This window comes from Onychostoma macrolepis, chromosome 25 (assembly GCF_012432095.1).
Source record: "Onychostoma macrolepis isolate SWU-2019 chromosome 25, ASM1243209v1, whole genome shotgun sequence".
Classification (NCBI taxonomy): domain Eukaryota; kingdom Metazoa; phylum Chordata; class Actinopteri; order Cypriniformes; family Cyprinidae; genus Onychostoma; species Onychostoma macrolepis.
Window position 1 is genome coordinate 13,527,200 of NC_081179.1, and position 16,034 is coordinate 13,543,233.

General features: G+C 33.1%; 3 protein-coding genes and 1 long non-coding RNA gene across 7 annotated transcripts; 3 read left to right on the forward strand and 1 right to left on the reverse strand.

The window, feature by feature from the left end:
- Positions 1-841: 841 nt before the first annotated feature.
- Positions 842-5,884, forward strand: tnni4b.1 (troponin I4b, tandem duplicate 1). 2 transcript variants are annotated; one of them, XM_058767065.1, is made up of 7 exons: positions 842-1,166; positions 2,682-2,972; positions 3,850-3,981; positions 4,077-4,166; positions 4,824-4,997; positions 5,103-5,201; positions 5,282-5,884. In XM_058767065.1, exons 2-6 carry the CDS (start codon positions 2,877-2,879, stop codon positions 5,187-5,189), a joined length of 579 nt encoding a protein of 192 aa, XP_058623048.1. In that variant the 5' UTR covers positions 842-1,166; positions 2,682-2,876; the 3' UTR covers positions 5,190-5,201; positions 5,282-5,884. The 2 variants fall into 2 exon arrangements, with proteins under 2 accessions (XP_058623048.1, XP_058623047.1); XM_058767064.1 differs by having other exon boundaries at positions 5,103-5,884.
- LOC131534276 (uncharacterized) lies at positions 5,783-13,435 on the reverse strand. 2 transcript variants are annotated; one of them, XR_009269332.1, is made up of 4 exons: positions 13,390-13,435; positions 7,969-8,038; positions 7,765-7,856; positions 5,783-5,900 (listed from the first exon to the last, which is right to left on the reverse strand). It is a non-coding gene; the product is annotated as an uncharacterized LOC131534276 (long non-coding RNA). The 2 variants fall into 2 exon arrangements; XR_009269331.1 differs by lacking the exon at positions 13,390-13,435 and adding an exon at positions 12,609-13,200.
- Positions 6,042-9,163, forward strand: tnni4b.2 (troponin I4b, tandem duplicate 2). Its single transcript, XM_058767068.1, has 6 exons — positions 6,042-7,038; positions 7,128-7,259; positions 7,534-7,623; positions 7,713-7,886; positions 7,996-8,107; positions 8,203-9,163. The coding sequence occupies exons 2-5, from the start codon at positions 7,155-7,157 to the stop codon at positions 8,080-8,082; spliced, it is 456 nt and encodes a 151-aa protein (XP_058623051.1). The 5' UTR covers positions 6,042-7,038; positions 7,128-7,154; the 3' UTR covers positions 8,083-8,107; positions 8,203-9,163.
- Positions 11,758-15,084, forward strand: LOC131534272 (troponin I, slow skeletal muscle-like). Of its 2 annotated transcripts, XM_058767067.1 has the most exons (7): positions 12,075-12,085; positions 12,196-12,250; positions 12,377-12,508; positions 13,117-13,206; positions 13,333-13,506; positions 13,980-14,069; positions 14,778-15,084. In XM_058767067.1, exons 1-6 carry the CDS (start codon positions 12,075-12,077, stop codon positions 14,064-14,066), a joined length of 549 nt encoding a protein of 182 aa, XP_058623050.1. In that variant the 3' UTR covers positions 14,067-14,069; positions 14,778-15,084. The 2 variants fall into 2 exon arrangements, with proteins under 2 accessions (XP_058623049.1, XP_058623050.1); XM_058767066.1 differs by lacking the exon at positions 14,778-15,084 and adding an exon at positions 14,238-14,713 and having other exon boundaries at positions 11,758-12,508.
- Positions 15,085-16,034: the final 950 nt, after the last annotated feature.

Below are 16,034 nucleotides of genomic sequence, written 5' to 3' on the forward strand. Positions count from 1 at the left end.
GAAATGAAATTAAACACTTTACTATAAGGTCCCATTAGATAACACTAGTTAATGAATTAACTAACAATGAGCAATACATTTGTTACAGTATTTATTAATCTTTGTTGACATTAGTGAATAAAAATACAACTGTAATTGTAAGCTCATGTTACCCCAGGTCCATTAAATAATATTACTATAAATACTTTTGATTGTAATAACTTATTAGAAAATGTTGAAACAAACATTAACTAAGATTACTAAATGCTTTAAAAGTCTTTTTTCATTGTTAGTTCATGTTAATTAATGTAGTTATGTAATGTTAACAAGCGGGACCTTATTGTAAAGTGTTATCAGTTTAATTTTATCCTAATGCAGAAGTGTTTGTTTTATCAGACAAGTCAAAATGAACGTATCTCGAAATTAATCTTTAAAATGTGCATTACCAGCAGCGTTATTTTAGTATTATTTATGTACTATTATAGGTTTTATGAATATTTTTAATTAGCATTTATTTTCAATTTATTTTTCAATTTTCATTTTAATATTATTTTAAGTTTTAGCAATTTTGTAATTAATATGTGCTTTTGCCATTTTTATTAGTTTTAGCTCTTTTTATTTTTTTTATTTCAGTTTTAGTTCACTTTTAATTTGTATTTATTTCTAGTTTATTTTATTTTTTTATTTTGTATGTATTTCAGGTTAATAAGTGGAGTGTATTATACTTAACTTATTTCAGTAAGTTGCCAAAGCAACATTCAAAAAAAATTGTTTTAAAAATTCAAAAAAATTGTAATCTAATATTTATTACAGCTTAAAATGAAAAAAAAAAAAAAAAAAAAGTATTTTGAATCGTTTTCGTTTAAGTTAACCACAATAAGCCTGATTGCAAGTTGCTACTCCTAGCACAACAGAGAAAGAATTAAGTGCATGACCCCTGCACTAGTGTGTGTCATTTGGAAATGTGCATGTCCCTGTCCTGGAGGACATACACACCCAGGAAGGTGGAGAACAAATTGCCCAGATATTTGCACACGTGAGTACAAGGGACGTAACAGCGGTCTATTTTAGTGAGCCATTCACACACAGGATTCAACACATAAATCCATCACGAAAAACATATAACGTTTATTCTTCTTCGACGGCACAACACAACTCATCCTGCCCTGATCGCCTCCTAGTTCAAGGTAAGTCCTGCAAGCATTTACAGCATGTTTACACCAAGTTTAATGGACCCACACATGTTCTCATAAATACTTAAGGATATTGGGTTTATTGCTAAACATTTGAGGGGATTTGTACTGTATGGTCTGTTTATCGCTCGTAGATTTACAGCACACATTTGGACATTCAAAGATAATCATACTCACACCTTCACTGTTGGAGGATGGATGCATGTATATGTACATCCTACATTCTCCCGAGTCACGACCGCGGCACCCTGCAGGGATTAGTAAACACCGCACCATGTATTTCCGTAACAAGCCGCTTGTGTCAACTTTAAGGAATGTATGTCATGAAATGCATGGACATGGAGAAGTGTGGATACAAGATCCAACTTTCTTGACTTAGCCAGAGATTTGGCTCGCAGAACCAATTAGACCATGAAACCTGTTCTCAGATGGTTTGTCTTGCACTTAAGCACTCAGCAGTAAAACAATTTTTAAAAATTATGTATAATTCACTCTGGTGAGAAATGAACAAGAAAACACCTCTGAACATGTGGTGGCTGAACTCTGAACTTCCTAAATTTGCATTCCTAAATTTTTTAAGTATGAGTTAGCCATACACAAGTTGTATGTTGCTTTTTTGGAAATCAAAAGCATAAAACTTTGAACATCATTTAACATGTTTCCTCATTATACTTAACTTATATAATTTAGTTACACATAAAAGCTATCTTTTCCAAAAATTGAGTTCTGGATACCAAGAATTAAATTGGAAATAAAATGCATTAAAAAAATGAACACTGCATTTTTTTGTTTGTTTTTTAGCAAAATGCAAAAAATATCCTGACAATTTAGTTCAAAATTAAAGCTATCGTTTTAAAAAATTTGAGTTCTGGCTACCAAGAATGAAATGTTGGATGTTTTTACTTTTTAGCAAAACACTCAAAATATCCTGACAATTTAGTTCGAAATAACAGCTATCTTTAGCTATCTCTCTAAACCTGAGTTCTAGCCAGGATCCGTATGAAAGCATTAGCATAGAGTGTAGTGAGTTCAAGGCTAGAACTTGAAGCTGGGCCATATGAAAGAATGGCAGCAGTGTTCAAATTTAGCCAGGCTGGGAACACTAACAAGCATGTGCTTTATTAGGCACAATAGGTACGAATGCAATGAATAGGTACAGATAGAGTGCTTGGCACCAGGGCTTTATATAAACAGTCTTCTTTGGATACGAGGGCCCCAAATTAAATTTTCCTCTACATTGTGACTCCTCTGCCTTTCAAATACTTGGCACTCGTTACCTTTCCAGACTATGTTCTATGTGTGGACTGTAAGAATGTTTCCTAGCGACGCAAATCTGACGCACAGATTCATAAACGCTGAATGATATCATCCCCTGAAAGACATTTAGGATCACTTTCATGGACAGCCTTTTTCCATTTAATGCGAGATATAATGTGATCACGTGTCTTTATAAACACTTTATATGTGTTTTTAAATTATTTTACAATTATAAAACATTTTTCTTTTCAGCGTCTATACAGAGAAAAAACCATGTCTGAAGGGTAAGTATACTTTGACAGCCTTATTATTATTAAAATTTTAGCATGGATCTATTGATCTCTTTTGTTAATCCATTTTTGGTGTTTCTTTTTTTTTTTTCTTATTGCATTGCTCTGTGCTTCGTCGTTGTAGACCGGTAAGTTTTGGGAAGATATACCATAATTCATGTTATTCAAAAATAATTTGGAGAGATTAAATATGACTTGTATTGTTTTTCAGAAAAAATCAAAGTATACTGCCACAAGGCGGCTGCTCTTAAAAGTAAGTTGTCTGTTTGTTTTTTAATAAAATATACTGTTTAATAAGTTATTTTTTAAAGAAATTCATTCATATTAATATTAATAACATAATACTTTTATTCAGCAAGGATGCTTGCAATTTATCAAAGGTGACAGTAAAGACATTTATAATATTACCAAATATCTAAATTTCATATTAAAAATTTCATATTATTTTTTCGCAAAAAATGAAAGCGCTGAAGACTGGAGTAATGATGCTGAAAATTCAGTTTTGCATCACAGGAATACATTTTAAAATATATTCAAATTATTTAAAGTTATTTAAAGTTATTTAAATTTTTACTGTACTGTTTTTACTTTAATTTGATCAAATAAATGCAGTCTTCGTGAGTATAACTTTCTGACCCCAAACTTTTCAACGGTATGTCATAATTTTAGTAATACTGATATGGTTAGTGAGCATATGCAAATGTAGGAAAAGGAAAAAGGAAAAGGAAAGGACATGTGGCCAAGTATGATGACCCATACTCAGAATTTGTGCTCTGCATTTAACCCATCCTAAGTGCACACACACAGCAGTGAACACACACCCGGAGCAGTGAGCAGCTCAAGGGTCTCAGTCGTGGTATTGAAGGCGGAGAGAGCGCTGGTAATTCACTCCCTACAATCCCTGCCAGACCTTAGACTCGAACCTGCGACCTTTGGGTTACAAGTCCGACTCTCTATCCATTAGGCCACGACTGCCCCAAAATGTAATATACGTAATGAAAGGCGAGACTAGAATCCATGACGAAACGGTTGGCTGTGTTAGCAGTGTGTTGCGCTGTGTGCTAAGCTATGTGCTAAGCTATGTGATAATCTTCTGGAGCTTTAGTCACATCAGTGCTGTTGTGTTACAGAGCAAATTATTGAAGAAGGCCACGTCTATGCTGGCAGCTGAAAAAGAGCAGAATAAAAGAGAGAGGGATGAGGCTCTTAATGAGAGGGTTCCTCCTCTCAAACTATCCGGTCTGTCGGCACAGGAGCTCCAGGTATTTTCTAGAATAAACATTTCTGCACAAGCAACATGCAGAAATAAATATACAGTATATTCATGAATGTCTTTAATGGTTGTTGTTTTTTTCAGGAACTTTGCAAAGAGCTTCATCGCAAGATTGATGTAGTTGATGAGGTTCGATACGACCTTGAAGTGAAAGTGGCTAAAAATGAAATAGAGGTAATGGTTTTGTGATGCTTTGTGACCACTTTTACAAAGACAAACGAAAGATTAAGTAGTGGTTTATTCATGAATACAAATGTTAAATGTTGTTCTAGTAAATAAAGCATGTCATTAAGTTAGTATTCGAACTGGGATTCGAACCCATAACCTCACTGTTGTAGTAACACCAGCAATGATAAGGTTGTGGGTTTGAATCCCAGGGAACATGAAAATGATTAAGTACCTACACAGTGTCTATCAAACAGATATTTTAGTATCATTTATATACTCTTAGAGTATTTATCAATATTTTAAATTAGCTTTTATTTTTTATATTTAAATTTTAGTTGATGTTTTGGTAGTTTTTGTCCTTTTGCCAATTATTATTATTATTATTATTTTTATTTGAATCTTTAATTTACTTAGATTTCAGTTTTAGTCATTTTAGTACTTTCAACTTAAACTGATTTATTTCAGTTAGTTGTGGAGGCAACAGTTCTAATTTAAGTTTTGATGGTTTTTAAGTTTTTTAAGTTTAAGTTAGGTTTTTTTTTATTTAATATTTATATTGAGTTTATTTAAGCTTTATTTCAACTACTGATTTTTTCAATAATTACTTTTACAACACTGCTCTCAAATGAATAAATACAAAACCATCATTGTGGTCCATTTCAGATCCAGTCCTTGACCCAGAAGATTTGGGAAATGAAGGGTACAAAGCAACGAACCAAACTGAAGAGAGTTAAGAAGTCAAACGATGCCAAGCTCGATGCACTGACTGAATCCAAAATGTTATCAAAGGCAGATTTCAAAGCCAACCTGAAGACAGTAAAGAAAGAAGAGGAGAAGGTAATGCATTTTATCTAGGTTTAAGTCTTTTGGCATAAATTCATTCATCATTTAAATAAATCAAACCTCATTCTAAACCTATATTTATATTCTTCCCATTTATAGAAAGAAGAGGTGACTGACTGGCGTAAGAATGTGGAGGCCATGTCTGGAATGGAGGGCAGGAAGAAGCTGTTTAATGCTGGACAATAAAACCGTTACAAAGTAAACTTGCCACTTGACATCCAGCACATATACCTACCAAGCTTGTTAATTCAAGACTGACATTGTTTTTTCATTCTCAGACTCTGTGACAAGAGACGAGAAGGCTTCTAACATAAATGGTTGGGAAGCAAGAAAATCCAAACTGTACAAATTTGATAATAATGTCAATTAAACATAAAAAAACTGTTTATAAGGTGCATAGGTTTAAGTGTTTTTGTAGGTGATCTTAGCACTTTGTTTGTCTTTACCAGTTGTCCTTTGCTGCAATTTGTGGACAGATTATGTGTTTCAATGCGTCTGAAACCAAATTTGATATTTTGTGTATGAAATGTTAAATATGAATACTAATACACATGAGAATTATAATCAGACTGGAAATGAATTGAATGCAATGTTGTGAAATAGTGATGTTTATGAATAAAAGATGTCAGATATTGTAATACTTTCTATGCTACTGAAAGTAAAAACTGCAATGTAATGGCATTCCAAAATTAAATGAGACAAAGAAACATGTTGTGTCACTGTGCAGTTCCCTTGCAAAACAAACGCTGTCCTTGAAATGCATTGCTACACTTGGTTGTGTACCTTGCAAGTGTATAACTGGTTTTAAGTTACCACATGCTTTGTGAATATTTACTCAAATTCAATGCAGCGATGGTCTTTGTACTTCAAACTATTTGGAAATCCATTGGAAACCTACTGGAAATGTAAACAAGATTGTATGAGTATAAAACATGAAGAGACAACATATACACTGATTCATATCTTCGTGTTGTTCCATATTAAACTGCTGACTGAAGTTATTCAACTTTTATTCAAGTTAACTAGGCTCTGTGTAGAGGTCATACAGCTATGGCTCACTTCAGCAAAGTCTTTTCTGCCTTGTAGGGTCAAACAGTGGGAAATGAAGAGTGAGTGGTAGTGGACAATGTGTGCAATTGTGTTTTGATGGTGCTGAGTAAAATGAGCCTCAGGGTGTAAGGCTTCAGTCTATTTTAGTGAGCCACTCAGAGGAGGCCAAAGAGGCCATAAAATTTGCCTGGGTTTTCTTGTGCACTGACATTGTCACATTGCCTTGGAGTGGTCTTTGGAGGAACAGGTATGAACTACTGCACTATTTGCCACCATTAACTGTAAAACCAATGCATTTAATTGATCTAAAAATTACCCATGAGATATAACTGTTGACATCAAATTAATGCATAGCATAGCTCAGATAGTTTGATGTTTAAAAGCTTTGATGAGACATTGTTGAGATCTCTTCCGAAGCCAAAGGATATTAAAGGTCTCAATCTGCACCTCATTTAATCTCACTGCTGTCAAGGAGAAACAACTGAGATTTTCTTTTCTTTTTTTCTTGGGGGCTTTGTAAATCTAGTTTATCCATCAAAAAATGGATTTTTGTGTGATGTTGAGAACGGGTGCTAAAAATGGGTGCATGTCCTCCCAAAATACTAAGTTAATTTTAGTAATACTAATTGTGCTTATCAGTCACCAATCTTTATATTTCAGATTTTGACTAGTGATTTACACCAGATTAGTCATAAAAAGGAAGTACTTAGAAGCTCACAATGTCTGAGTCGTAAGTATTCAGTCTTTTAAATTGTTAATATCTATATCTTGCTGTAAATGTACATGTTTAAAACATGCCTATGCTTTTATTTCTTTTCATAAACTGAAAATCGCCAATTTAGACAGGTACGTGGATTTTATTACTTTAACTTTTTGTACATGGCAAAACAATAGTTTTTTTTTTTTTTCAACAAAATCCAAATGTGCTTAATTCTTGCAGCGACCCAAATCTAAGATTTCGGCATCCAGGAGGTTGTTCTTAAAGGTATTTGCTTCCGTTCGTTTTACAAAGAAGATATAATTCCTGAAGATGATGCATTTAATAATAGCTTCTTCTGGCATGTTTTGCTTTAGACAAAGCTGCTGAAGAAGGCAACCTCTATGCTTGTGACTGAAAAAGAAGAGAAGCAGAGGGACAGAGAGACCACCTTGCGTGAGAGAGTGCCACCTCTACAACTGTCTGGTCTGTCTGTTCAAGAGCTTCAGGTAAACCTAATTCAAAAATGTTACTCTTAATTAATAAAAAAATATAATTTAATTTAATTAATAGAAATATGTACTAAATTCATTTTTAATTATGTATTCATATTTATTTAAATTTTAAGATCATAATTATAAAGATGGTGCAAATGACTTTTTAATTTTATTAATTAAAAATGATTTTTTCTTTTTAAATAAAAAAAGTGAAATAGCAATAACAAACGCATCAGTAATTTCCCAAGGTTTTTTTTTTTTTTTTGGTACAATACTTTGTTTTCAGGCTCTCTGTAAAGACCTCCATCAAAAGATTGATGTTGTAGATGAAGAGAGGTATGACATCTCTGCCAAGGTGGCCAAAAATGAAAAGGAGGTACTACACCACCACCATTTATCTTATTAGATTCAATGGAAATACACTTTATGTTGATCCACTATAATAAATGCATGAGTCTGCTTCAGCTTGCAGATTTGAACATCAAGATTACCGAGCTTAGAGGTAAAATGAAGAGACCTGCACTTAAGAGGGTGAAGATCTCCGCCGATGCCATGTTGGGTGCTCTTTTGGGCTCCAAGGTCAAAGAGTCTGTGGATTTCAAAGCTAACCTCAAGACAGTCAAGAAAGAAGAGGAGAAGGTAAGTCATGTGACATTTTAAGGGAAAAAACACAATTCTGAGTGGTAATGCATATGTATTTTTGAGCTCTTTTAACACATACCTATTGTTACACCTGTTCCTCTCACAGAAAGAAGAGGTGACTGACTGGCGTAAGAATGTGGAGGCCATGTCTGGAATGGAAGGCAGGAAGAAGCTGTTCGATGCAGGACAATAGAAGATACATTTGAAAAAACTTTATGGTTTGTTTGTCAATGATCTTTTGTTTGAGAATGTCTTACTTCAAATATTTTACCTACACTTTAAGCACTGAATTTTATTTGTTTGTTTTTTTCAGGTGACAACTACACCAGAATTAATAAACTTCTTAAAATGAATGTATAAATCAATGCAAGTTCATATAACACATATATCCTATTTTAATAATAGCTTAGGATTATGCTTTAATGTTTTATTTTAGTTAAGAAGAAACTGCATATAAGTTATTTAGACAAGAAAACAGTGTCTCAAACTTCCTTGATGTCTACTTGATGGTTTCTATGATGTTGAGCCCATTTTCTGTCTTAAAAATAAAAGCACATCAAAGCCTGTAACGAGGACTGATGCTTAGGAAACTCTGGAAATGTTTGGATACAACAGCCCTAAATGTAGCAGGACCTGAAGGCTCTGACCTTGCCATGCACTTTTATCTATTTGACCTTACTTCATAACAGACATAACAAAACTGCTGTCTCCCAGGAATACCTTCAGTTGTTCTAACATCAATCAACGGTATTTGTAAATTTGTGGAACTTAAAAAAAAAAAACATGCACTTTAAAAGCTTTTCAAACTAAATCACTAGCTAATTTGTGTTATTAAAATATCCCAAAAAACTCTTCAGTAGACCAATTGAAATCATGCCAGTCCAATTTCTGCAACGTCAGACCTTGATATGCTAATCGACAAAAATTGCCATTTTTCCAAATTTGCAGATTATTTCTCATTGTTGCAAGTTATAAACTTGTAATTGCGAGTTTACTTCTTTGACCTTTTTTCAGAGAATTCTGCGTTTACATGTCGCAATTCTGTTTTGTTTGTTTCCACCATGGAATAAAAAAAATCGCAACTTTTTTTTCTCAGATTCTTTCTCACTGTTGCAAGTTATAAAATTATAATTGCGAGTTTACATCTTTTACATCTGACCTTGTTTCTCAGAAATCTGAATTTGCATTTAGCAATTTTGACTTTTTTTCTGAGAATTCTGCATTTACGTCTCACAATTCTGTTTTGTTTGTTTTCACCATGGAATAAAAAATAGCGTCTGACAATTACAACCTTTTTTCTAAGAATTGCGAGTCTATATTCTAAGGGGTAAAAAGTTTTTTTTTTTAAATGTATGTTTATCTATGACATTTTCTGTTATACAACTTTTTTTTAACTTTTTTTTTTAAGAGTCTTTATTCTGCAATTCTGAGTTTAGATCTTGCAATTCTGAGGGAAAAAAAGGAAGAATTTTTAGATTTATTTTAGTTTTTGCTGATGTTTTTCTATGACATTTTCTTTTATATAACTTATTTTTTTACTTTTTTTCTAAGAGTCTATATCTTGCAATTCTGAGTTTAAAAATCAGAATTGTGCAATTACCTTTTTTATTTTGTGGTGGAAAACTATGAAGCAATAAGCAAACAACAATGATACAATGATCCAATCAATTCCCGATGGACAAAAAATTCCAGGCCTATATTTTTCCACATGGATAAACGTCAAAACAGAGAAGACAGATGAAGACTGTAACTGGATTACACACACACACATACACACACAAATAAAAATGCAATAGATTGAATATAATTGCAAATATAAACATATTTAATGTATTTTTTTATTTTATCAGTTTTTTTATCAGCTATAATTATATTTCCATCCAGAAAAATATAATTACTGTCAAAATATTATTTAAAAAAATCTATTTATTGCAATTTTCATATGAACACGAAATGCTCTCAGAAAAACAGGTGCACAATCTGTCACTAACTTTTCAAAAGATACACCTTTTGTACCTAAAGAGTCCATACTGGAGCCTTAAAGGTATTAGTACCTAAAGTGTACATATTCATACCAAAGAGTTACCGCCCCAGTGACAACTTTTGTATCTTTTATTCTGAGTGTGTACAAAGCCATTTAAAGACAAGGACTTGCATTTGGCATCCAATCATCTGGCCATAATGCCTAAAAATAAATCCAGGACAAATGACAGATGGTAATTCACTACATATCTCTTGGAGTGTCACCTCTCAGGGAGAATGAGGTGTGACGAGGGCAGCTCACATTACATTAAGACAGTGCTTCCACCTGCTTGCTGTCCTCTAAACCCCAGAAATGATTGATATCACATCACCTCTAGCCAGCTATTGGTCACTTAATGTGCATGGAAATTATCACGTTCATGAGATAGCTGTCATAGCATAACATCATATTGCAATTAACTGGAATAAACGAAGATTCCAAAAACTATTTGATATTTGTTATTTCTGCTTCCTCTCTGTTTTATTGATGTCTTGACATCTTATCCTTTCCCGTTTTTTTTAATAAATAATGTTTCTCATATGAGTACAAGTTAGTTGTACCTTAATAAGTGCAAAATACTTGCCTTATTTACTCTTATTTCCACTCAATTTATTTCTGTTATGACCAGCATCACCTTTAGACCTTTGGACTGGTCATCAATATGGTTTTGGCCACCAAAAAGAGGCATTCAAAGTGGTCCACACTGCATAGCTGCATGTCTCTGCCCAAATGAAAGTTTTATTACGCTAGTTTACTGTGTGAACAGTAAATGTCAGTAGAGTGGCACAGACAGGGGTCTATTTTAGTGAGATGTTCCCATGCGTGCTGAAACTATAAATCTAAGGATTTTCTTCTTTCCTCGGTCAGCCAGTTAACTCGCACTCCTGTCTTTTCTTCTTCTAGCAGGTATGTCTTTTTCAGTGGTCATAAGAGGCTAATAGCTATGTTTGGTTATTTGCAAATGCATCATTATTCAGTTGTTAGAAGGGGTTATAGATTAGCTGTGATGGTAAAGGATTTATTTTTTTATTTATATAAAACTAGTAAGAAATTGGGCACAGTTGCATTGCTATCTATTCAGATGTCTCTCAAATTGGTGACAATCCTGAAAGATTTTCACCTATGCTAAAACTCACATACGCTATGCACAGAATTCCTACCGCTGTGTAGAGGACTAATAGGTCAAATGGATGAATTAAAGGGTCCGATTACCAATGTCATTAATGAATTAGAATTAATTTATGCATGATCCTTTAATTTAAATGCTACATAATATTAAACATGCAAAGTGGTAGTAAAATTTGGTTAATTTTTTATTTATTTTTGCTGTGCCATAAAAAAAAAATTCTGGAATTGTAACTCTTTCATACAAAAGTAGCCTCACATTTAAATATGATGATTACCCTAGAAAAATATATATACTTAAAAGTATTTGAAATACATTTATTTCATGCTAAGTATACTACATTTACATATTTATATACTTAATAAAAATACCCTGAAATTGTACTTTTGGTATAAACTGGTAAAGTCTGCTTAATGCTTAATGCACTTTAATTGTGTTTTGTGTTTAAGTCCAACTAAAGATATACTGAAGTATTTTTGATTGTGCTATTGCAAGTACTTCATACACTTTAAGTATCTTGCATTTAAAGACCGATATTATTCAAAGGTCAATCCTCATCCCCCTATCTGTAAGTCTCGAGTGATGTCAGTAAATATGTTTATTGATTTAAACTTTGAATGAAATAAATGTATTAAATACTTTTTTACTAGGGTAAATATGTTTGCATATGGTCAATGTACAGTGTCAAATGCATCTGTTAAGTGATAACTGTGACTTGCAGTAGCACATCAGATGGTCCCAACATTATACAAAGTTCAATTTAAAGTACTAAAATTACCAAAACTAAAACGGAAATAAATATAAATTAAACAAAAACTAAATTAATTTTTTTTTTTTTTTTTTTTTAATTATAATTCAAAATACTACTAAATAGGCCTACTATAAAAGTAGCCTATCTAAATACTAAAATCGCACTGCATAGGATATGGGTCAAATGCTTGTTATTTTAACTTAATCTTAACTTTCCTAATATGTGTTTCAGCGTAGAGATGACTTTAAAAAAGTTTTATTTCACAGATAATTGAGAACTAGAAGGATGTCTGACGCGTGAGTATCTCCATCTTCATCAGTAATAACCAGCTATTTATGAATTCTGATATCTGTCATATATGTGATATGTCTCTATCAACATTCTCTTCCATATGCTCCAACCGAAGCCCCCAACCAAAGCCAAAACCCAAGATCACTTCAGCTCGTCGGCTGGGCTTGAAGGTGAGCGCCACCTGCTGAACACAGTTTGCTGGGTACTTTTCTCCGCTCAAGTAGAGATTCTGCATTGATAACAAAAGTAATAACTTTTTGCTTTGATATGACAACAATGGTCCTGTCATCCTGAAGATAAGGCTGCTGAATACAGCACTGGAAATGCTGATAGTAGAGAAGCAGGATAAAGAGAAGGAGAGGGAGCAAGTGCTCAGTGAGAGAGTTCCTCCGCTCAATTTTTCCGGCCTGTCAGTGCAGGAATTACAGGTACAATTAAATTATTTAAATGGATCACTGAACTCCTTTTATAAAACTTAAAGGAATCGTTAACCCAAAAAAAGAAAACTCAGTGTCATCATTTACTCACCCTCGATCGTGACTTTCGTAGGAAATGTATTATATGGCGTTATTTTAATGACAAATGTCGCGAGCGATATAATTATACGCGTTTGCATTCGCGCGCACATTATTTGCGTTGACCCGTCTGCGTTCGCTCGCAGAGAATGCAACCGTTTCTCGGGGAACGCAAAACCTTTGCGCGCGAACGCAATGTTTTTCGGGGAAACGCAAATATTTTCATGTTTTTGAGTTCTCTCGCAAAAGTAGCTATTGCGTAAAATTACGTTTTAGAGAAACACAATTAATTTCCTCCTATCTCACAAACAGTAGGATTCAGCGGCACAAGCTGCACTTTTAATTTGTTATCGTATTTTACATAATATAGTAACACGTGCATTTTCATGGTTCATATTTTAATATTTAATCTGTTTAGTAAGCGTTTTAAGTTAATTTCTAAATTAATTTAATTTATTTTTATTGTTTAATAATGATTAGCTCTTTTATCAACTATCTCGTGAACGCTGTTTTGTGTGTAGCAACTTTGCAAGGATTTGCATCACAAGATTGACGTGATTGATGAGGAACGCTATGACGTTGGCATTAAGGTGGCCAAAAATGACAAAGAGGTATGAAAACAGAGTAGCAAACATCAACAGTTCTCATTGATGAAGCTATTGTGTTCTGTTAGCATTGAATGGAACTGTTGGCTTGGCAGCTTTTGTGTTAAAGTGCAATGTGTGGTGTTGACAAAGATACAGGAAATGAATCAGAAGATCTATGAGATGAAGAGCAAGCTAAAGAGGCCTAACCTGAAGAGAGTCAAACTGTCAGCTGAACAAATGCTAAGTGTCCTTCTAGGCTCCAAACACTCACAGTCCATTGACTTCAAAGCTAACCTGAAGACAGTGAAGAAAGAAGAGGAGAAGGTAAGGCTATATGTGACCCTGGCCCACAAAACCAGTCATAAGTGTCAAATTTCCCAAATTGAGATTTGTACATCATCTGAAATCTGAATAAATAAGCTTTCCACTGATGTTTGATCGGACAATATTTGGCCGAGATACAACTATTTAAAATTCTGGAACCTGAGGGTGCAAAAGAATCAAAATATTGAGAAAATCGCCTTTAAAGATGTCCAAATTAAGTTCTTAGCAATGCATTTTACTAATCAAAAATTAAGTTTTAATATATTTATGGTAGAAAATGTACAAAATATCTTCATGGAACATGATCTTGGCATAAAAGAAAAATCAATCATTTTGACCCGTACAATGTATTTTTGGCTATTGCTACAAATATACCAGTACTACTTAAGTGGTCCAGGGTCACATATATAAAATACTTTAAATGGACAGAAGTGCTAATATAAAAAACAATTATCTGTATTTACCTTCCACAGAGAGAGGAGGTGACTGACTGGCGTAAAAACGTAGAGGCAATGTCTGGAATGGAGGGCAGGAAGAAGCTGTTTGATGCTGGACAGTAAAAGGTAAATGCTGGCAGTAAAAGAGGCCCTACATATATATATATATATATTTTGTCATTTTAATAAATATTTTATTGCACAAAGATCTCTCTAAGCATATGATAAGTAAGGGGTAGATAGGGACTAGCAAAAACATCATGTCTGAGCAAAATCTCTTTAAATGTCTTGCAGATGGCAGCAGTACCAAACCAAAGATGATGTCAAAGATATAATCTCTGTTTTCACTTCAGAAATTACATTTTCAAAATGTAAAATGAGCTTTAACTAACAGTGTTTCACTGTAATGTGTTTTCTTAACATTAACTAACAGTTGTTAATTTTAGTTAATAAAAATAAAACTATTCTTTGTTAGTTCATGTCAGTTCTATTATCCATGAATTAATATTAACAGACACTTTTGATTGATTTTACTTTTGAGTATAGAAGTTTTGATTTTAAAACTATATTAATAAGTGTTAAAATAAAAATGAACTAAGATTAATAAATGCTTTATTTTTCTTTTTAGATTGTGTTAACTAATGCCGTAATCTAATGTTAACAAATGAAACTTTATTGTAAAGTCTTACCAAGTACATACATTATGTTGACATATTGAGTGCTGGAAATAGAATCTGATGTAGCTCTAAATCAAAATGAAATGTTTTAATACTCACTTGTAAAATGTAGTATTTCAAATTAAAAGCGCTTCACATCTTGTCATATTTAATACAGCTGCAGTTCTTCTTTTGCCCTACCGATGGCAGCCTACAACAACATATCAGGAAGAAGAAGAAACACTCAGCATGTCAGTCATCACTTCTTCATGTTCAAGGTCCCTTATTGATGGTTGTGAAAATATTTGTGATTTCAGATCTGAATTAGTTAAAATTTTATGAAAATATTAAAATATAGGCTAGTTCGATATTCCAACATAATGTCTTCATAGATTTTTTGAATGTCCTTTTTAAATAGAATGTTAATATTATTAATATTTTCTTGTAAAGAAATGAGATATGTGGCAATGATGTTGTTTTTTTCCCCAAGCTATGCAGTATATCCAATAAAAAACAATCACGAAAAGAATAAATATAGCTGCAAGCAGCAATTACAGATACATTTTAGGATGATTTCAACTGAAATGGCTGAAAAATCATGAAGACAACCTCTAGTAAAATGATTAAATGGCTTATCACTTTCGACTAACAGGTAGCACTGCAATCAAATGATTTTGGTGTGTTTTGTGTGAGGTGACAATGGCACACACAAAGTTTGTTGTCATTATGTCAAAGCTTTGCAGAGATATGCCCTCAGAGTCATTTTGGCACCATGCCTAAAATTTGTAGTGGCACTGTACGAAAACGGTTTTGTCTATCGACACGAAATCCATAACTTTTTGTCAGCACAGTCTGAAAATTATCTGACTCAATTTGGGTGAAAATCGGACAAACGGTTGAGGAGGAGTTTGAAAAATTAGGTTTAAACATAAATCAAAATGGCAGACAGGAAGTTTGGCTGACTATGGCAACATGGGTCATGCTGAGAACAGTGATACCAAAGGAATCTAATAATACCAGTCTCATTACAATAGGCAAAATTCACAGAAAGCTATTAGCATTTATTTTAAATTTCATTATGACTTTTGACCATAAGGTGGCACTGTCTCAAATCATTTTGAGTACTTTTAGGTCATGGTCTAGATGGTACATACAAAGTTTCGTAATGGTACACCAATGCATTTGAAAAATATAACATTTTATATCATAACACTCTATTGTAGTCAATGGCAATTTCATGTTTTTTCAATTATAGCGCCACCAAGAGTAAAATTTGGTGAAAATATCTCATTTTGTTTTGGAGTTATATATATTTTTATATATGAGAAGAGAAAAAATGACTGATTTCCGACTTTGTTTGCATTATTGTGACACTTACTATCAAAATTTTGACAATTGGGTATTAGAGTTGAACTGGCACGCTATTTCCTAATTC